This window comes from Myxocyprinus asiaticus, chromosome 46 (genome assembly GCF_019703515.2).
Source record: "Myxocyprinus asiaticus isolate MX2 ecotype Aquarium Trade chromosome 46, UBuf_Myxa_2, whole genome shotgun sequence".
NCBI classification, from domain to species: Eukaryota; Metazoa; Chordata; class Actinopteri; order Cypriniformes; family Catostomidae; genus Myxocyprinus; species Myxocyprinus asiaticus.
In genome coordinates, this window is record NC_059389.1 from 18,029,418 (window position 1) to 18,053,058 (window position 23,641).

Genomic DNA, 23,641 nt, shown 5'->3' on the forward strand with positions numbered 1-23,641 from the left:
TAAAATGGTCTGAAAAGTATTTACCAACTTGTAAGTTTTGCTATTACCATGCTACTCGAAAATGAACCAGAATTATTACCATGTTTTTTTATTTAGTTAAAGTTTGTGAGAGTTAAATAAGTAGGATTACTAGGTGTTCGTATAACAGCCTGTAGTTGGAGTTACTGTAAACATTCACAACTGAGGTTTTTTGTGTGTAATAAATGATACTTAAATGTAAAAAAGTAAAACATGTAACAAAAATAGTATTGTATTGTTTAGTATGAAGTTCTGTAAGAAATCAGCAAGAAATGTTGCCATAACCACAAGAACATATTTAACTAATGTACAAACCTATACACAAAAAATCAACAAGAAATTCAAAAATGAGACGTATTGATTGCAATTACTGTCTATGCTCCTAAGAAAACAATGTAATAAAACCCATTACAATCCAGTTCCTCCTATTCAACATTATAGCAAAAAAAAAAAACACAAAAAAAACAAACAACAAAAACTATTCCAGACTATGTGTGATCCAGTTATTGCTCAGAATGAGTCTCGGAGCTCACTGTTTACCCAATCAGTAGTGTGGTTTGGACACGCTGCTCAATCCAGGTCAAATGCATCATTTGTGCAGATATGATATGGATTGGAAAGGACCCAGATATAAATTTAAGGTCACAACATTACGCAACACTTTAATAAGCAGTAAATAAAGCCTAACGATGACCAGTCTGCATTCAGGCAACCAGTCACGGTCTCTTACATAAAGAGTGGCGGTCTCAATTCAAAAGTGTGACTGAGACGCATCTACACTTCAGAGCTGCTAGGCTGGCATATTTTCAATGTGTCCGCTGTGTAAAAACAAGTCAGTATGCTACTGGGAACTGATGAGATAAGAGAGATTTCATGCTCAAGTTTTGAAGATAAAAAGCAAGTCTGAGACATTCAAAACAAGTCTGTAGTTCAGTATTATATAGAAGTACTTTTTGAAAAACTAGAGCAGTGACCTTCTGTCTGTAAAAGGATTGTGGGACTGGCACACTGTAAGTATAAATATAGTGTCGATATATAGATTCAATATGTAGATTGTTACTCCACAGATTCGGGATCTGCCGTTGCTAGTTCATAAGATGTGCCCAAGGATCCGTTACTAATTTGAAAACTACACTTTAGAACTAGTAACGACAGCTTGTATGTTTCTAACAAGTTATTAGAGAAACAAGGACGTGTGTGTGTGTATAAGAGAGAGAGAGAGAGAGAGAGAGAGAGAAAGTGAGCATGTTATTCCTTGTGTCTGTTAAATTCTTCAGCTATATTCCTCAGCTGTAGTGTGATAGTAATCCGCGCCAATCGTAGAGTGATGCTGCCATATGTGCTATCTGATTATTCTACAAGTATTTCACTCACGTTCAAGTGTTTTGTTGTCAGAGAGAAAACATTCATTCTTGTATATTTCTTGGGGAACTCTTATTTTGACACTGACACAAAAAGCGTTCTCTCCTCCACTATGTTGAAAGTTTACATCTTCTCCCAACTCTGAAACTTGTATCAGGTAGGCGCCCTGAGGGTGTTCGATTACTTCATCTGACACAACTCTCACCTGTGTTTGGCAGTGATGCTGAAGCTGTTAGTTTAAATCTATTTCTCAGCCATAGTGTAGTAGTAATTCGAGCTATCATGGAGTGAGAGACAGTTCCAGATGCCTTTAAAGAAATTTGCGCACAGAGACAAAACAGATTGTCAACGTCAGCTCAACTCACTCATAGCACAAACAAGACGGTCTTTTGACGCCACCTGCTGGCTCAAATCTTTAATGTCACAGGGATGAATGAAAATTCATAAATCTAGCTACTCTTACACATCACTTACACATATGTATGTATATACACATACATAAACTATATATAGTTTAAATAGTATAAAATAGAATAAAATATATTTATAAAATAGTTTATACTATATATAAATATCCACGTAATCTATTCAATATGTCTGTAATGTCAAAGCAATCCATGGTGAGCTGACAATAAAATGAACTTGCATTTGTGGCTGATCAGCCAGCTACCAAACACCCACCAGGGGGAGCCCATACCAGAATACTAGCTTAACTTTATTGCATTCAGACTGTTTGGTTTCTCATGTTTCCATTCCATACTAACCTATAAATGGAACAGTTCATGCAGTCCATCTTTATGAGTTTAGCTATGCCAGAATTGCTTTTCCTTTTTTTTTGACCTTATACTTTATGTTCCTTTACAATATAAAATTGGGTATGATATTGGATTTAGGACTCTTGTCTGACCCTGTTTGTGGATTGCCCTTTGAATTTGTTAACCTGTTTTAAAATAAAGTTTTTAAATAACCCTCTTTCCCCAACCTATGCTATAAAACCAGACTCCAACATTAAAAAATATAATCAAGGAATAATTGATGACCATTTGTTGAATTATTGAAAATGAATGCACACCCAAGGTGGTAAAGTTTTTCAGGTCTGTGTGTGTGTGAGTCTGAGAGAGGGAGAGAGAGGAGAGAGAGAGAGAGAGAGAGTGCATCCATAAATATTAAAAGTAATTTAGTTCGTAGGTCAAAAGATCTGGAACTACTTCGTATCAGAATCAGAATCAAGCATTCCACAGTGTCATGGTATAACTATATTTACATTATATAATATATACACTATATTCGAGCTTTAAAAGCTTTTATTCTTTATCTTTGTGTATTCTATACTCACTGTGGTCTGGAGGCCTCGGCCTGATCCGTCTGCAGCTTCTCTCCTCCCTCCACCTCCATAGTGCAGTACACAATCCGGTTAGGAGCAACTGATTTCAGCCCCTGCACTTCTATGATTACGATCTGAGCATCAGGCACAAAACAACATGATCAGGCTTCAGATGACATTTAGCGAAGTTGTGTTGTGCTTCATGCAGACATTTATTAGGTGATGTCACGTAAGGACAATTGTTTTAAAAAAAAAATCAACGGATATAAATAGATAAACAGAAGGGCATAAATGAAAACGTATGCTTTATTCCAGATAAATTAATGTGATTACTGTTTTAGACTATTTGCTCAACCATCCAAATGAGCAGTGATATATGTAATGCGATATACAGTATGTAAAAGATAAATGAAAACTTCAGCCTTAGATCTTGATTGTTAAGCATAGATAGCATCTTAATACAGTAATATCTCTACCTCCAGAGTAAATGAGAGCACTACGTCAGATTTGGAAAGAGGCAAGTCGTTCTCATCGCAGATGTCCAGGAAACTGTTCATGGGTGTGAGTTTGGGCTTGATTTTGGGCTTGAAGTCTTTGGCCACAGGCTGGCTCTCCAGGTTAGCCATCAGAAGGTTAACTGAAGACCTGAGCTCCTCCACATACATCATCTCCATGTCTTTGGATATAAACTTTGGGAACTTTCTCTCCTATCGAACGCAGTGGAAAACACTGAACACTCAGAATGTATAATAACAATTTTAAGTACAATTTTAAGTACAATAATAATTCCTTTGTACGTTTTGATGGTGGACGATACTTTTCAAAAATGTATTTTTTCTTTCTTGTGGGGTCAGCTTTCAGAGAACATCAACTTAGAATTGGCTTACATTAACCTGGGATAGGAGTATTTTAGGTAATTTAACATTGAAAAAAAATTACACTTCAGTTTTAAAGAAAAAAAAATACTTGCGTAGTCCCATTCTTCTAGCAGTAATCTGCGGGTGTTATGGCAGAGATCCATTCTCACAGTAAGACACTGTAAAAATGAACACTAACACTGATATCACAGTCACAGACAGGTGATGGTGTCTTACTCTAGCTATTTTCTCAGCCAGCTGCAGTCTCCCATCCAGCTCTCTGCGGATCTGTGCCGCTTGCTCATCCACATTGTCCAGCTGCACAGAAACAGAAGACAAAGCTTATCTATCTGACACGGTTTACTAAACCCATTACCCACAGGTAGATCTTGATAGATCAAAGCTGACTGCAGTGAAAAGATGGCTAAGAGGGGCTTAATAACTACCATGATTAGTCATGTAAACTCTTTTGAACCTCATGAAGCAATGGTGGTACTTGGACGGCCATACTGTGACAATATAAGATCATGAAGACTTTTAATATTTAATATTTTATTTAATATCTTTATCTGTTTATTAATCAGGTCTGGCATTCCCACACTTTTTAGAGTGTGATTGCTCATGCAAACACAAACACATACACACACACATACTGTACACAAAGAAATACACAAACACACCCACACAGCAGTGCTGGCATGTTGACAAGGCAGGGTTTCCACTATATGAGTGGGAAATCTCTCTTACACACACACACACACACACACACACACACACACAAACACACACCACCCCCATCCTAGCACTGTTTCCACTTGATAAGCTCTTTTCCCTGCGGCGGCAGTTGGGCGGCTCCGCTCCGATTTCACACTGCACTATTACTGCACCAAGTCCACCATACTAGCTCGCACAGAAAGTTATAAATTGTGTTTTCTTACATGTACTCTGCACATGGTGGCTGCTAAGGCAAAAGCCCTAATTTGCCAAACAAATGACAAATACAATATCCCCCCTAAGTAATGACAATCAATACAAATTTCAAAAACATTAAAGACAATGCATCTATGCAGTTAACAAGTAAACAACTTCACAAATTAGTTAACACCTGCTATAAACTTTGGTCCTAGTGAATCTGCTTTCCTGGTGCTGATGTTTTGAAACTGCTGTGGCATATGGTTCCGCAGCTGGGTGTGACTTAAGTTTTTGGAGCGTTTGATGCAGTCAAATATGGAGAGAAGTGATAAGATTACCTCAGATTCACAGTCTTTGCTGGAAAAACTTTAAAGCGACAAACAATACAGAAAATGCATGAATGTGCAATCATTCGCAAAATCCTGGAGGGACTGAATTAGATGTAAAATTGTGCAGCTTGTTGAGGAGAGGTATGCTATACATTATTATTATTTTTATTTTATTTTTTTCCCAATTTGGAATACCCAATTCCCAATGTGCTCCAAGTCCTCATGGTGGCGTAGTGACTCACCTCAATCCGGGTGGCGGAGGATGAATGCCTCCACATCTGAGACTGTCAATCCACGCATCTTATCACATGGCTTGTTGAGCGCATTACCGCGGAGATGTAGCACATGTGGAGGCTTCACGCTATTCTCCGCGGCATCCATGCACAACTCACCATGCGCCCCACCAAGAGCGAGAACCACATTATAGCGACCACGAGGAGGTTACCCCAACGTGACTCTACCCACCCTAGCAACCGGGCCAACTTGTTACTTAGGAAGCATGGCTGGAGTCACTCAGCACGCCCTGGATTCGAACTTGCAACTCCAGGGATGGTAGTCAGCATCCTTATGTGCTATACATTATTAAGCAGCTGGACTTGCTTTTGTCTGATGGCCGTTAACACAGGCAAAAAAAAAAAAAAAATCAAGACTTATGCCGCCTTCAAGTCCTCCTGAAATGTTTATACTTACTAGCTTGGAAGTCTTAATTAAGATGTGATGATGGACATGCTGGGTAATTTTATATTTATTTCTCTCGTTTTCACTTATTGAAACAAACATCCTTTACAGCACAAATGCGACATGTAATTGAGTACGTTTACATTAGGGCTGGGTATCGCCTGGCACCTCACAATACAATCACGATACATTACAATATCATAATTTGATTAGATTACAAATCAATTTCAATTCAAATTAATTTGGGTATATTTCAGTTATATACTGATGTCTGATGAAGAGCATGTAGCTGAAAACATCCCATTTTTGTCTCTTGGTAAGATCATTAAATTGATTTGGAAGTAACAGTTTGCCAACTTTGTTGTGTGTTTACATGATATGAATACACAAATAGTCGTTACATGGCTCTATAGTATCGATTCAATATCATGAGAAAAAGCTCTTGAATTTTGATCTGTTTCTCACCCACACCTATCATAATCGCTTATGAAGAAATATATTTAACCACTGGAGTCTTATGGATAACTTTTATGCTGTCTTTATGTGCTTTTTGGACCATCAAAGTTCAGGTCACCATTCACTTGCATTGTAAGGATCTACAGAGCTGAGATATTCAGACCCACTTTGTATTAGGTGGCCTTAACTACTATGTACTAAACTATTTGATACAACGTACTTATTATGTACATACAAATGTGGGAATTTTGCAGAACAACATGTAGTTACACAGTTAATACATAGTCTTTTATGTATTAAATGTTAGTACATAGTAGTTAAGGCCACCTAATATAAAGTGTGACCAGATATCTTCTAAAAATCTTAATTTGTGTTCAGCAGAAGACAGAAAATCCTACACATCTGGGATGGCACGAGGGTGAGTAAATGATGAGAGAATTTTCATTTTTGGTTGAACTATCCCTTTAAGCAAGTTTAAACGCACTCATTGAGCTTTACGTATTTTATCATCCTCGTGCATGATGGCAAATGTAGTTGTGTCATACAAGCATGTTGCCTCATAAACTGGCAAGATTTATGAATATTCTTCAACAGTACAACAATTAAAAAAAGATAACATTATACAGTTGTGGTTTACTAATAAAATTTAATTATGACCAATACCAATTTACTTTCGCTACAAATCTTTAATTGCCACACCCCACAAATCAGGAAGTTTTCCACCTGTAATTACGACAAATTGTGGGGCCATTTCAAATTTAAGGGTGTTGCGTGTCATCCGCCAGACAAGCCTGATGTGAAAACCCTTTTTGTTGTGGGCTGTTTTGATTTGCACAAGTAAGAAACCACTCAAAACACATTAGCAACCATGCACTTTTGCACTGGCAAGCAACACTCACTTTTTCCACAGAAAATGTACAAATCTTGTTTTATAATGATATTGTTTTAGTGAAGCAGTGCTTCATCAGCGAGGACTGTCTTTGTAATGAGGCCGGTATGTTTGCCACGCTTTGTTGCCTTGTGCCTCCGAGTCAATCTACTGCTCCCATCACATCAGCGTTCATTATCGACTCAGTCTATTAACATATGCAAATCCACAAACCACCTCTAAATCTCACTGAAGAAATGTGTGGGAGATAGCAGACCAGATGAAGGCCCGTGTCAGCCAGCACTAGTCCGGTTTCATATGGGAGGACATATGGGAGGGCGTAAGGTCATAATGATGCAGTTAGCTGCGTCTCGCAAATGTAAAGGGGGTAAACGCTGTTCAAGAAAGTGTGCCTCTGAAACAGTGCTGTCATGAAAAGCTCCACAGGAAGTAATGAGAGCACCGTAGGGCTCATGACTGAAAAGAAAACTGCTGTTAAAATCCACTAATAGCATACCTAATGATTCTATCAACAACAAAGGTCAAGAATAGGGTGGGAAATGATCAAATGATCATGTGTTTTTCTTACGCATAGACTACACATAAACATACCCAGGGGTGTAATGTAATGAATTACAAATACTCACGTTACTGTAATTAAGTAGTTTTTCCCAGGAATTGTACTTTAAGTAGTTTAAAAATTGCATACTTTTACTTTTACTTTTACTTGAGTACATTTTAAGTGCTGTAACTGTTCTTTTAATGAGCTATTTTCCCACCGTCTGTGTTCGCTACTTCCCTGTCCTGATTTTATTTTTATCTATCAACATGATTGTCTAGGGAGAGTCTAGTGACTCCCATCAAATCAAATCACACGTAAAAAACTTGAATGGCAGCTGTAGATCGAGCACCAGCTGTTATGGATGTGGAGGATGCCTCAAACACCTAAACATCACGGCCGCACCTGAAAGGGCTTTTCGCAGTGAAAATGGCCAATTGCTTGACTGTGTCATGTGAGTTTAACTTGCTCAAGCCAGATATCAGCATTAATCCTGCCTCTAATTTGAAGAAACATATGGAGGTAAATTTCATATTTCTGCTTACTAGATTCTGTGTCTATAATGTAGCCTGTAATTTAGCTATCTATCACTCAGATTATTGGGTTGATGTGAGATATTAAGGCAATGTTATCAATAGGGCTGGGCGATAAAACAATCTTGATGTTTATCTGAAAAAAATAGAAATAAAATAGAGATGTCCTCGATATCGATGATAAACTTTTGAGTAATTTTCTATATTTAGCCTATGTTCTACATCTAGACCAGGGGTGTTCATTACATCGATCACGATAGCAAGACCTAGATAAAATATAAAAGATTGACTTTTTATTTCCTGACGTCTGTAGCTGCGTGCTGTTTGATTGACAGGTGGTTAATGTTTGGTACGCGCCTAAATGGTCAAATACACTTTATAATTCTGCCAATGCCTGTCTTGGTGAGGCATTAATGTAAACGCAGTCGGTTTGGTCTAAAGTGAACGTAAACAGTGGGACAAAAAGCATATTTACATAAAAATGTCGGACTTGAATTGTGCATGTAACCGAATTGAGCACCGTCTAGTAGGCTATGTCATAAAAAGGCTATTAATCAAACAACGATAACAAGGAAACGAGAAAACCACTCACTACTTTTGGTTGAATAACTTGAGTAGCTTTAAAAGTATTAATGTGATAGGATAAAGCAATGACATTTTTAATAATATTGTTAGTTTTTTAATAATACCGACCCCTGATGTAGAGAAGAATTGTTAATTTTGTATAATAAATGACCAGGAAAGTAGAGATAATAAAATAATTTATAATTATGCTTAGCCTTTATCAAGTTTTTTCTAATGCCTGATAGAAAAGTATCAACCTTTGTAGAGCAATTCTTCAGGCAGAATATTCCATTAGTCACAAACTTCAGAAAATTGTGCATCATGCATTAGAATGAGAACACATCTATTGCTGGGCTTAAAATAAAAGAATGTGGATCATTGTATTTCCCCATGTGCTACTTAAAGAAATAGTTCATTCAAAAATGAAAATTCTCTTATCATTTACTCACCCTCATGCCATCCCAGATGTGTATGACTTTCTTTCTTCAGCAGAACACAAATGAAGATTTTTAGAAGAATATTTCAGCTCTGTAGGTCCATACAATACAAGTGAATGGATGCCAAATGTTTGACGCTCCAAAAAGCACATAAAGGCAGCACAAAAGTAATCCATATGACTCCAGTGGTTTAATCCATGACTTCATAAGTATATGATAGATGTGGGTGAGAAACAGATCAATATTTAAGTCCATTTTTGCTAGAAATTCTTCTCCCTGCCCAGTAGATGGTGATATGCATGAATAATGTGAATCACCAAAAAAAAAGAAAAAAAAAAAAAAAAGAAGAAGAAAGTGAAAGTTAAAGTGGAGATTGACTGAGCAGGGAGGAGAATTAATAGTAAAAATTTAGTTAAATATTGATCTGTTTCTCACCCAGCCTATCATATCTCTTCTGAAGATATGGATTTAACCACTGGAGTCACAAGGATTAGGCTACTTTTTTGCTGACTTGTGTGCTTTTTGGAGCATCAAAATTTTGGCACCCATTCACTTGCATTGTATGGACCAAAAGAGCTGAGATATTCTTCTAAATATCTTCATTTGTGTTCAGCAGAAGAAAGTCATACACATCTGGGATGGCATGAGGGTGAGTAAATGATGAAAGAATTTTCATTTTTGTATGAATTATTCCTTTAAATCCTGATGTGGCCCCTGTACCAAACAACTGCTCTACCGCCTCTATTGTGCGGGAAATGACGTGCCAAGTGACCCTGCTTTTTTAGTGTTTTTTTTTTTTTTTTTTGCATTCCTTGCATTGTTTTGAACATGTTTTATGCGCAACAATAACTCTCTCAGTCGGCATTAAGGAAAATTTAGACCCTACACATAAACTGATTTTAATGTAATTGTTTCATACATTATGATACTGAAAATAACTTTTCATCTTTTAATTTCTGTAATCATATCGCCCTTTTATTTATTTATTTTTTTTAAAAATCAGATTAATGTAGTGTTTACAATATCATAGATAAGTGATGTATTTTAAAAGTTGTCAATCACAAACACCTATAAAATACCTATATTTTTTATTCTTTCTGGCAAACAGCCATAAAAGGGAATGTAAATTATGGTATGTGTGCTACATTTTTAAATTGCAGCATCGAGTTTTTATTATAAAGGGGCATAGCTTTCGCAACTCAGTACTCAATACTCACTACTCATGAGTACTTTTAAATGAGCTACCCTTTTACTCTTGAGTAGTTAAGACAGGTACTTTTACTCTACTCAAACAAAAATTTTTAAGAAGTAACAGTACTTTTATTGAGTATTATTTTTCAGAACACTTTCCACCCCTGAACATACCCCATGGGTTTGATTAAATGTTCGTTTAAAAAATGTATGGTCTTCATATCTGTCAAGTTTGAAAAATATTTCCACAGAAATAGAAAATTGCGGTATACATGCCGTGCAATGGATGTGGAAATGGATGATAATTAAAAGATCGTTCCATGGGAACCAAATGAAACATATATTTAGAAACTGGTCACTGATTAAGAATTAACATTTCCATTTCTGACAGGTAATTAAGGCCTTTGAAGAAAACTAATAATCAGCAACATTCATAGCTTATTTATAACTAATTAGTGTCTAATAACTCCTGTGTTTGCTTTCAGCATGCTATTTACACAGTGAGCTATACGACTGAGTGCACATTGCAAAAAATTTGTCATTTAATTAAGATAAGGTTAGACCTGTAGACTATTACAGCCAATCAGATATTACTTCAGCTTCACTTGTTGCACTCTGTGAATTACAGAAAGTTCCACTGAAATGGACACAGTGTTATTCCCAGAGCAGACTGCAAGTAGCATTTAATATCCTAATCATCTCTAAGGTCTGGTAATCTAATGTCTTTCTGTTATTAACAATTTTTATTGATTCCATTCATAAGACAAACAAACACAACATAAAATACAGAATCAATTACAAACATTAAACCCCTCCCCCTGAAAATTCTTGGATCTTGACACATCCCCAAAAAACTTGGGTTGTGTCCCCATATTCTGACTGGCATTGCCAGCAGGTGGGTGTGTTTTTAAGACCAAGCCTATACGATCTAGAGGGGGTCCAACAGACTCTTTGTAAAACCTTAAATTGCATCAGACGCACCCTTGCATCTCTAGATGTAGACGTGATGTTTTTTAGAATCCTAGCCCACAATCCCTCCTCCAATACCAAGTTTAAATCTTTCTCCCATAATCTCTTAAGAGAAGTTGAAGCTCCATCCCCCAGACTCTGAATTAACAGGGAGTAATACACTGATGACTCATGACCTTTTCCAAAAGCAGTAATCACCACTCCCAGAGTATCTGCCGCTTTAGGGGGTGTATGCTACTCCCAAAAATAGTACAGAGCAGGTGGCGCAACTGTAAATACCTAAAAACTGAGATATGGGAATCCTAAAATGTTGAACCATATTTTCAAAAGGATCTCAACTCTCCACTCTCATATAGCGTATTAAACTCCCTCACAATCTACTCTGACCAGCAGAAAGAGGACATATTAATACATCATTTTGGGTTCAGCCATATGCTCAAGGCAACATTTAAATAAATGTCTGAATTAAACACTCTGGAAACTTTTGTTCATACCGCGTGCAAATGCGAGATAACAGGGTGTAACTTAACTTCTCTGGTTAGTTTAATAGAGAGGCTTTGCAGTGGCAAAATAGGGGCAAGAACTTCCTGTTCAATACAAAACCAGGGAGGGGCTCTCTCAAATGGAAGCGACCAATGAGCAAAATGTTATACCAAACGTCTGAGACCGAATGCATAATAATAAAACAAAATCTTGGGTAGGCCTAGCCCACCTTTGTCAATCGGCCTAATGTAACTTATTAAAATGTAATCTGGGACGCTTACCATTCCAAATGAAGGACTTCACTATGCTATCATATTGCTTGAAATAAAAGAGGGGGACATCTACAGGGAGAGATTGTAGCAGGTAGTTGAATTTTGGAATACAATTCATTTTAATAACATTAACCTTCCCAATCATAGATAAATGTAATGAAGTCCACCTGCCCACATCACTCGAAAACCTTTTTATTAAAGGGTCAAAATTAACTCTGATTAAATCACACAAATTTGCTGGGAATAAAATGCACAAATACTTAATGCCCTGTTTGGGCCACTGGAAGGCACCCGGCTGAAAAGCCGTTACTGGACAGTACGCTGTCAGAGACAAAGCTTTGGATTTAGTCCAATTGACTCTGTATCCCGAGAACTTAGAAAAGGAATTAATAATTCTGTGGAGGCAAGGCATAGATCTAGTAGTGTCGGAGATGAATAATAAGATATCATCTGCGTAAAGCAAAAGCTTATGCGCCATACCACCCGCCACCACCCCTGGAAAATCATCTTCCTTTCTTATCGCAGCTGCTAATGGTTCCAGGGCAAGACAGAACAATAATGAGGGCAACCCTGCCGGGTACCCCTTTACAGAGTAAAATAATCTGAAAATAATCAATTTGTTTGTACCGCTGCTACCGGGTGTCTATAAAGTAACTTAATCTATCCAATAAAAGTATTCCCGAACCCGTCTATTTCCAAAATCTTAAAGAGATAATACCATTCTACCATATCAAACACCTTTTCGGCATCAAGTGAAATGGCAGCGACCGGAGTCTGATCATTTGCCACTGACCACATGATATTGATGAAATGCCTAATGTTATCAGAAGAGCTGTGGCCCCAAATAAACCCCACCTGATCTATATGTATAAGAGACATCATAACTTTACTTAATCGGTTAGCCCAAATTTTTGACAATATTTTAACGTCTAGCTGGATCAGGGAAATTGGATGGTAACTCTTACACTCGCTTGGATCTTTGTCCTTTTTAAGAATCAGACTGATCCGGGCTTGTGTCATGGTTGGCAGAAGCTTTCCATTCTTTAATGATTCCGTATAAACTTCTAACAAAAGTGGAGCCAGTTCTGTAGCATAAGATCTAAAAAAAAAACTCAGCAGCAAAGCCATCTGGCCCCGGAACCTTGCCTGTAGGCAAGGCCTTAATTACCTCGCTAAGCTTCTCCAAGGTCAAGATTCAAGAGAGTTTTTTTGCTCAGTCGTCAGTTTAGGGAGTTCTAATGGTTCCACAAAGTTTCTAATATCTTCATCAGTAGACGAAGACGTGGAGCAATAGAGATCAAGATAGAATTCTTTAAAAGCATTATTAATATCAATGGCCGAGGTAAAAATGTAACCACCAGTAGATTTCACTGAGGGAATGGTCTCTCTGCTTTATATATCTAGCCAAAAGCTTCCCTGCTTTGTCCCCCGAATCAAAGTATGACTATCTTGCCCTGAATAGCCAAAACTCCACCTTCCACGACAAAATAGTATTATATCTGTATTTTAATCGGGTCAGTTCTCTGAGGCCATCAGATGACATTCTGTGCTTCAGCTCTGCCTCGACACTTTTAATATTCCATTCCAACTCCACGAGTTCTCGTGCTTTGGATTTTTTAAATTTAATTTATTTTTAATGATTTGCTTTTAAAGGAATTGTTCACCCAAAATGAAAATATTCTAATCATTTACTCACCTTCATGCCATCCCAGATGTGTATTACTTTCTTCTGCAGAACACAAACAAAGTTTTTTGGAGGATATTTCAGCTCTGCAGGTCCTCACAATGCAAGTGAATGGTGGCCAGAACTTTGAAGTTCCAAAAGCCCATAAAGGCAGCAAAAAAGTAATCAATAAGACTCCAGTGGTTAAATCCATGTCTTCAGAAGCAATAAGATACGTGTGTGTGAAAAACAGATAAATATTTAAGTCCTTTTTTTTTACTATCAATCTCAACTTTCGCTTTCACAGTCTTCTTTTGTTTTTGGCAATTCGCTTTCTTCATGTATATTGCCACCTACTGGTCAGGGAGGAGAATTTAAAGTAAAAAGTGGGTTTCTTACCAACACCTGTCATATCACTTATGAAGATATACAGGTGCATCTCAATAAATTAGAATGTCGTGGAAAAGTTCATTTATTTCAGTAATTCAACTCAAATTGTGAAACTCGTGTATTAAATAAATTCAATGCACACAGACTGAAGTAGTTTAAGTCTTTGGTACTTTTAATTGTGATGATTTTGGCTCACATTTAACAAAAACCCACCAATTCACTATCTCAAAAAATTAGAATACATCATAAGACCAATAAAAAAAAACATTTTTAGTGAATTGTTGGCCTTCTGGAAAGTATGTTCATTTACTGTATATGTACTCAATACTTGGTAGGGGCTCCTTTTGCTTTAATTACTGCCTCAATTCGGCGTGGCATGGAGGTGATCAGTTTGTGGCACTGCTGTGGTGGTATGGAAGCCCAGGTTTCTTTGACAGTGGCCTTCAGCTCATCTGCATTTTTTGGTCTCTTGTTTCTCATTTTCCTCTTGACAATACCCCATAGATTCTCTATGGGGTTCAGGTCTGGTGAGTTTGCTGGCCAGTCAAGCACACCAACACCATGGTCATTTAACCAACTTTTGGTGCTTTTGGCAGTGTGGGCAGGTGCCAAATCCTGCTGGAAAATGAAATCAGCATCTTTAAAAAGCTGGTCAGCAGAAGGAAGCAAAATTTCTTGGTAAACGGGTGCAGTGACTTTGGTTTTCAAAAAACACAATGGACCAACACCAGCAGATGACATTGCACCCCAAATCATCACAGACTGTGGAAACTTAACACTGGACTTCAAGCAACTTGGGCTATGAGCTTCTCCACCCTTCCTCCAGACTCTAGGACCTTGGTTTCCAAATGAAATACAAAACTTGCTCTGATCTGAAAAGAGGACTTTGGACCACTGGGCAACAGTCCAGTTCTTCTTCTCCTTAGCCCAGGTAAGACGCCTCTGACGTTGTCTGTGGTTCAGGAGTGGCTTAACAAGAGGAATACGACAACTGTAGCCAAATTCCTTGACATGTCTGTGTGCGGTGGCTCTTAATGCCTTGACCCCAGCCTCAGTCCATTCCTTGTGAAGTTCACCCAAATTCTTGAATTGATTTTGCTTGACAATCATAAGGCTGCGGTTCTCTCGGTTGGTTGTGCATCTTTTTCTTCCACACTTTTTCCTTCCACTCAACTTTCTGTTAACATGCTTGGATACAGCACTCTGTGAACAGCCAGCTTCTTTGGCAATGAATGTTTGTGGCTTACCCTCCTTGTGAAGGGTGTCAATGATTTTCTTCTGGACAACTGTCAGATCAGCAGTCTTCCCCATGATTGTGTAGCCTAGTGAACCAAACTGAGAGACCATTTTGAAGGCTTAGGAAACCTTTGCAGGTGTTTTGAGTTGATTAGCTGATTGGCATGTCAAAATATTCTAATTTTTTGAGATAGTGAATTGGTGGGTTTTTGTTAAATGTGAGCCAAAATCATCACAATTAAAAGTACCAAAGACTTAAACTACTTCAGTCTGTGTGCATTGAATTTATTTAATACACGAGTTTCACAATTTGAGTTGAATTACTGAAATAAATGAACTTTTCCACAACATTCTAATTTATTGAGATGCACCTGTAGATTTAACCACTGGAGTCTTATGGATTACTTCTATACTTCCTTTATGTTCTTTTTGGAGCGTTATCATTTTGGTACCCATTCACTTGCATTGTAAGGACCTACAGAGCTGAAATATTCTTTTAAAAATCTTTGTTTGTGTTGAGCAGAACAAAAAGTAATACACATATGGGATGGAATAAGTGTGAGTAAATGATGAGAAAATCTTATGAATATATAACCCCAATAGTTTGTATTGGGTTCAAGGTTGTAATTTTTGAAAAAGTAATTATTATTATAAATATTTTGTTTACTTTTTAAATAAATATATACATTTTGAACTTTGATGTAATTTTATTTTTTAATAAAAAATATTTGTTCCTTTTTTTTATTTTATTGACAGACAATGTAGGAAGAGACAGGAAATGATAGAGAGAAGATAGGACACACACAAACTCCATCAGACTCAGAACTTAAGAATCTGTGTCTGAATCTACTAGCTTGGAGTGGAAATAAAGTGAAAGTGGGCAAGGTTTTTAAATTTGACCGAACCAGCTGTGGCTGGTGGAACAGTCACAGGATCTCATTTATGGGTCAGGTACTCTTTGAGATCTCCTTTCTCTAACTAAAATCTTATTCTAAAATCTTATTCTTAATAACTAAAATACTTATTCTGCTTATGCTTTTATTTTCAATTGTTTCAAAAGTTCAAAGGGCAGTCTCATGTCCGAGTATTGACACATTTTTTTGGAATTCAGTTATGACTGACAGTTTGAAAGTTTGAAATGTCCCCAGCTGGGCCGATAATTCCAACATGAATCGCTGGTTTTGACAGCCAGAATGACCATGTCAGCCATTTCCCAGCACAATGATGCCAATAATAGCTAAATAAAAAATAATAAAACTGCCAAACTGCCAAAACATGGACAGCGGCATGGATATCCAGCTGATAAATAACAGTGGAACAGCACAGCAGGTTTGTTCAGGTTAATGCATTAAAATTGCTTCACTGTGGCTTTCTTTGAGGAGAACATCCTTGAACACCTCCCCAGAGTCACACAGGTATGCACACCAGAATCTTTTCAGTTGCTGTGATACAGAGTTGTTCGCTTATCTTTCGCTGCTCTATTTTGGTTAGTTTGGCAACAATTTCTATGACAACAAGCCTTAGGAGCACCCTGATGAATGACGTCACCAGCCTGGAGAAAAGCATGTGGCCGTCACACTCTGATCTTCCCCGAAGCTCTTTTTACCTCCCTCGTCTAAATTAGCAAACCAATTTAAAGGCATCCGCCTCCAGTCACCCAACTGCATTCTTGTACGAAACTGAAAAGCCAGATTGTATTTCTCTCTGTGCCTTTTCAACTTGAAATGAATAATTCACCCAAAATTGAAAATTCTGTAAATATTTACATTATGTCATTCCAAAGCCCTATGACTTTTTTGCATTAAACACAATAGAGAAAATTTTGAAGAATGTAGCTGGTCATTCTTTTCCATGCAATTTCAATGAATGGAGACTAGATATTTAAAGTATCAAAAGGGGTGCAAAAGCACCATAAAAGTATCATAAAAGTGGTCCATACGACTCATGCGCTATATTCCAAGTCTTTGAAATGTAACCTCCTGAGATCCAAGCGTGACTTCGATTTGTAACCAGTAGCACCTTATAAAAATGCAAAAAAAGAAAAAAAAAAAAAAATTTTTGTTTCTTTTCTAGAGCAAATACTTTTCCTAAAAATTGATGGCAACATATGTGGACAGCGAGACTAAGCTGTGAAATTTTAAATAATACCATGCTATTGAAAGTATTTTTTAAATTGTTTGTTTCCAGGAGTGTTGGTTATTCATGTTTTTGAGACGTTACAGGCATTACATCAGAAATTAGCATAATTAATTCTGATTCAAAGTAATGGCCAGCATCATTCAATCAATGCCAACCATGTTAAAATAAAAGTATACATTAGAAATTCTGAATCTAAGTATTGATCACCATTGTCCCATGTCTGCCAAACATGTTGAGTGGTCCAAACATCATCTGAAGCCTAAAACTGAACTTTTGGTCAGATTTTAGGAGTGAAAGCACTATAGGAAGCACTATAGGATGCTTCCTTGATTGCACCTTATTTTCATCCTAACTCCATATAAAGCCTCTGAAAGCAAAATTTTTCAGCTTTTGAATGAACCCATTGATAATCAATGTGATAATGCACAGTGAATATAGCATTTCTAAGGAAAAATTTGCTAAAGTACACATTCATGTACACTGTGTTTAGCAACATGACGTTTCGTGATAAATCACTCAAATTTTAAAAATGGCATATCAGATGAAACTAGAAACTCCTTTGACTCAAACAGGTTTCAATTTAAAAACATAATTAGGTTTCTTACCAGGTGTAGTTTTATTAAAGTTTTTTCCAAAGACAAACTCCGCTGTGATCAGCACCATGTTGTTTTGTCACATGACTCCATGCATGCGTTGCGTATAGCCAAGCCAAATTACAACGTCCACGCATGTGTACGGATTGGGGGGCGGGTCGCACGAGGTTAAGACTATTCACTAAAAATCTTGACTCGGCCTTGAGTGTTCATTAAATTAGTGATGTCAGATATGTGAATTAATTATTCTTTGGGGTCAGATCTTTTTATCTGAATTTATCTGAAATGGTTGATCTGTATAACAAAAGCTATTGTATGACTCAATGGCGTAGCAGCCGCGGGGGACGGTGATTTTGTCCCACACACTTTTTCAAGCTAAACCCATTCGAGTCCAAATGGTGGATTTATATACAGTATTCTTTGTGTTTTGTTACTTTGGGCTGATTGAGCAATCATCCAGCCAATCACAGCTGAATTTCATAAGCCGAAACAACCCATACGCAATAGGCCGTCGGTCAGACAGTCTAATCAACGCAGCTCCGTTCATTTCTACAAAGTTGCTTTCAACAATGCTCATTTATCCATGTTTTTTTTAATCAGCATTGATGTTGATCTAAATTAATAATCTAGAGATGAGAAATACACAAACGAGAGTTATTTGTCAGCATATTGTTCTTTATTGGCAACATTACGTGAAATGCACTGCAGAAAAAAAAGACAATCCTTCTTTTAAGCACACATTGTATGTGGAGTTTATGTCAGCGCTTGTGTCTTCATTAAGTTATTCTTTTTACATTATGTTTGTGAGGTAAAAATTTGACTGGTTCTTTTTGCCAATTTAAGCATTTGATGTAAGCTATTTTTCAGTTATCAGCTCCTTTTTTTTTACCTCTATGTTGGTGTGCAGTCGACAAACTGTAGGAAAAAAAGATAGATCTGCTGAGTTCTTAGAACACTTACACATTTTACTGAAGTCAAAAGATATGTAGACACGCTTTTTCTACATGAAAACGTATGGACGTTATTGAAACTTAGAATTATTATAAGACTATCATTGTTGTCTTTTGATAAAAGTCATGCTCAACAGCTCACAAACTGTAGGGAAATGATAGATTTGCTTTGTTCTTATAATGTTTAAAAACTCTACTAAAGTCTCTTTGTAGGTCTGTAGACATACAAATTTTAAAGGATTAACATTTTCTTTTGATCGCTGATTTAGTGATTAACTCATTTCACACAAGACACTCATTTGTCACCACCTTCTGGGATCACCAGAAATGGTCACTCAATCATTAAATGGATCTGAATGAATTTTGGTGAACATAGTCAAAACACTCGAGGCACTTGGATAAATTTAAATCCCACAATGCACAAGCACAGAGATACAATTGTGCACATGCATAATTGTCATTATAGTCATTGATTAAATAATTTATTCAGGACCAGCTTGTGCTCAGTCTTTTATTGTCATGTGTGAAACAGTAGTGCTCCACAAGATGCCCATTATTTTTGCAGCTAATTTAGCAACATTTTGCAATTAATTTGCAATACTTGAATCTATAAAATACTACAAATATAAGTATATAATACTTATATATTAATATAATATTTATATCATACTTATATATTAATGTATACTGTAATATATTAATACTGCACTGTAAGTTTTGGGTCTGTGCGAGCCACCTACTGACAGCTGTGTCCCCCCACTTTTAAAATGATTGCTACGCCCCTGGTATGACTACAGAAGACTCTGAAGATTTGTGCATGTCGCATGAACCATTTTTATGTAATTGTTTGTATGTACTAATCCTTTAATAATCCCACCTCTATTTTTGATGGCTGCCCTGACCCTGTCAGAGAGATATGAGTATCACTGCTCCATCTGAGGTGGTTAATTCATTACCGCTTCCCGGTGGCTCACCTGCCCACCGCTTCTTCCGGCCCCGGGTGCAGCGTGCTAACAAGAGACGACAGGGTGGCGAGAGTGCGAGGCTGAATGTGTTCATTAGGAAGAGGATGACAGGTGCTGAGTGGAGAGAGGAAGGGCTGAGGTATAGACGTGTGGCAGGGTGACTGGCCTCTCTGATCATGAGGGCACAGCTGTATTTCTCAGTGTGTCCAGCTGAACCACAACCCGCCTCACTGTCTGCCCAACCAGATGTCGCACACTTCAAAGAGCTCTTTACAATGGTTTACTTATCAACTTTTATGCTCCTTTTCATTTCTGATTGAATTAGCATGATCATCAGCATTTGACAGTGAAATTATGATGTTATTTACAAGATTATTTGCATTTTTGAAAAACATTTATAGCATTTTCTACAAACAAAAAACTCAAATTCTACAAACTCAGGGTTACTCCATATGAACTGAAAAAATAAAAATGTGCCTTCTCATAAAAATGTATTACTTAAAAACTTTACACCCAGTCTTGAGGGTTGCATCTTTTTTTGAAGATGACAACAAAATGGCAACCTACATGTTGATTACACCAAATGAGTTTCATTTGATGGACAAAAGTTTTTCAAATATTCATAATATTTTTTAAACAAAATTGTTTTGCTGCTTATTTATTCATTTTATTTTTTATTTTTGGATCCTACGTAAAATAGAGTCGTATGGTGTAACCGGCAAGAGAATAATAAAAAAAAAAAAATTATATAAAAGAAAAAAAAAATAAAAGAAATGTTGGCATAAATAGTGAAGAATAATCATTTGGTATTATTTATTAAAAAAACAATACCAAAAGATTATTCTGCACTATTCACACCAACATGATTTTTTTTATTTATTATTTTTTATAAAAAAAAATTTTTATAAAATGGTCTCCGGAGGGATACACCATATACATATTTTTACTTTAGGATCTAATAAAAAAAAAAAAAAAAAAGAAAATGTGCTATGCAACAAAAATATGTCTGTTATTAGCAACTGGCAAGAAAATATTCAGAGTTTACTCGCCAGAGATTGAGTTGTGTAGTGGCGAAGAAAAACTAAAGCACAGCGATCCTTTTACTGAATAAGAAGCTGGATTCAGCATCGTCTTTTACTATGTGCTGTGTTTGGTGAGCGGGCACTCCGTTTATTTTTTTTCTGTTAATTTACCTTGTTTGGCTGCAGTGGATCCTGTATGGGACCAAAATCCCGTCAAAAGTATTGTGGTCACGGATCCAAAAATAATAAGCGTGAATCAAAAAATAATAAGCACAGATAAAAAACAATAAGTGCAAAAATAAATAAAAAGCACAGACCAAAATAATTAGCGCAGATCAAAAATAACAAGCATGGATCAAAAATATATAAACACATTTAAAATATGCTGCAAAAAAAAAAAAAAAAAAGAGGAATTTAAGCAAAGTCATCAGAATTGCAATCAAAATCATGTTTTCCTTGGTTATATTACTGTTTTTTTGTACTCTGACAATTTAGCTCATATTTAAAAAAAAAATTTTTTGTATGCTTACACTGTATTTTTCTTTGCTTTTGTTTCCAAGTTCTGCTCTTGGTTTTCCAGAACTTGTGAGTAGAGTTCCATGTAAATCAGGGGGTGTTTTGCATCCCCATTGGTCCACTAGTTCTTGATCGACAGCTCCTCCTCTAGCCAATCATTCGAAGAGGGGAGGTGACGTCACTCTAATGCGACGCCGACGGCTGCTGCTCAATCGCACGATGGTAGATGAAGATGGATAACCGTCAGTTGGCAAATCCTGGACAATCACGGGTAATTTAATATAACTATATTATTTGTGGTTGATAGATATGCTGCCTGTGTCTGTTTTGAGTATTTTCTGCCAGCTCTAGAAAAACAATGTATTGTCCGAGTAGGTCATTATCATAGTCCGTTAATACATGTATCGAGTCAGCTGAATTTAGTTAGCAGAGTCTTTAGTTTAGGCATTATTTAAGACTTCCTTGTTTGTAGGTTATTGGCTGCATATCTAAACAAAAAAACAAGACTGCGTTGGTGTGGATGTTTGATGCATGTTTTTGCTTTTAAGATAATAATTATGAAACCAAGGCCAATTACAAAACTGATGAATATAGAAATGCTTACATATAATTTGACTTTTGTTGCATTATCATTATTATATCAAAAATCTAAAAAGGTGTGCATTATTGCTGACACCTACATGCACACTTTGGAGATGGTTGTATGACTGTAAGTCATTTGCTTCAAATGTTATTGAAGTTGTACACTATGTAATTGAAATGTTTGTAAATGTTTTGGATATGTATACTCTAATGTTGCCAGTATCTTTAGAGACAGTCCCTAAATTTGTAACTATTTGTAAATAAAGAACATCTAATGTCAAGCCAACTTTATTACATTATTTATTGACGTGGGGATGCTTGGTCACTTGTTTCTGATTTCGCTGCAGTATCGTGGAAAAAGAAACTACATGTAGCGTGCCAACAATACCAACGTAGGATCAGTACATAACGTCTCGGTTACTGTCGTAACCTCCATTCCCTGATGGAGTGTACAAGACTTTGTGTCGATGTAGTGACACTAGGGGTCGCCCCTGGGTGCCCCAAACACCTCATATCTTTGAGAAAAGGCCAATGAGAATTGGCGAGTGGGATTTGCATACCACTCCCCCGGACATACGGGTATAAAAATGTCACCCAACCCGTTGCCCTGCAGATGTCTGCTAGAGAGGTGCCATGGGCCAGTGCCCACGAGGATGCCAGACTCCTTGTGAAGTGTGCTCGTATTCCCGAAGGGGCAGGCACGGCCTGGGCCTGGTATGCCATAGCGATGGCATCCACGATCCAGTGGGCAAGCCTCTGTTTGGAGACAGCGTTCCCTTTTCGCTGACCGCCAAAGCAGACAAAGAGCTGCTCAGAGAGTCTAAAGCTCTGCATGGGATCCAAGTAGATGCGCAAAGTATGCACCGGACACAGCAACGACAGGGCTTGGTCTACCTCCTCCTGGGGCAGCGCTTGCAGGTTCACCACCTGATCCCTGAAGGGGGTTGTGGGAACCTTGGGCACATAGCCTGGACGGGGTCTCAGGATTACGTGAGAGTTACCCGGACCGAACTCCAGGCAGGTATCGCTAACAGAGAACGCTTGCAGTTCCCCGACTCTCTTGATGGAGACATCTCGCTCCCTGGGTCGTCCGTCTCAGGGGTGCTTAGGAGCCTTCCGGGTCCTCGTGCCGGCCCGTGAGGCGGGGGGCGTCAGCTTCCTGTGGGGGACTCTATGCTGGGGCCAAGAACTGGGCTCGGGCTGAGGCGGAGCTGCCTGGACTTTTGCCACCACAGGGGGACGCCCTCGGCAAGCAGACGGGATACGGGATCTTGAGCCACGCCGGGGCAAGATGTGTTGTATAGCCTCCGTCTGCTTCCTCACCGCCGAAAACTGCTGGGCAAAGTCCTCGACGGTGTCACCGAATAGGCCGATCTGGGAAATGGGGGCGTTGAGAAAGCGAACCTTGTCCGCGTCCCTCATCTCGACCGGATTCAGCCACAGGTGGCGTTCCTGGACCACGAGGGTGGACATCGCCTGCCTGAGTGCTCGCACCATGACCTTCGTTGCAGCAGCTCCTGCATCACAACTACCCACGTGCAGTTCCTTTAGTGCCTTGGGTGTATGCAGGGCAGAGGTGGCCTGACCAGTGGCGCTGTAGGCTTTGGCCGTCAGAGACGACGTCGTCCTACAGGCCTTGGAAGGGAGTGCCGGGCGATCCCGCCAGGTGGCTGCGCTTTGCGGGAACAGGTGCACCGCAACCGCATTATCCACCTGAGGGACCTCCGTATACCTGTCGGCCACACGGCCATCGAGGGTAGTGAGAGCGGACGA

General features: G+C 38.0%; 1 protein-coding gene across 4 annotated transcripts in view; it reads right to left on the reverse strand.

The window, feature by feature from the left end:
* Positions 1 to 23,641, reverse strand: part of LOC127436053 (calcium-dependent secretion activator 2-like) — a 225,334-nt gene that overhangs the window by 125,139 nt on the left and 76,554 nt on the right. For all 4 annotated transcript variants that reach the window (XM_051689966.1, XM_051689965.1, XM_051689964.1 and 1 more), the window contains exons 4-6: positions 3,799 to 3,879; positions 3,181 to 3,411; positions 2,717 to 2,838 (exon numbers count right to left, since the gene is read on the reverse strand). In XM_051689966.1, coding sequence (XP_051545926.1) covers positions 2,717 to 2,838; positions 3,181 to 3,411; positions 3,799 to 3,879 — 434 coding nt within the window. The remainder of the gene's footprint in view (positions 1 to 2,716; positions 2,839 to 3,180; positions 3,412 to 3,798; positions 3,880 to 23,641) is intronic.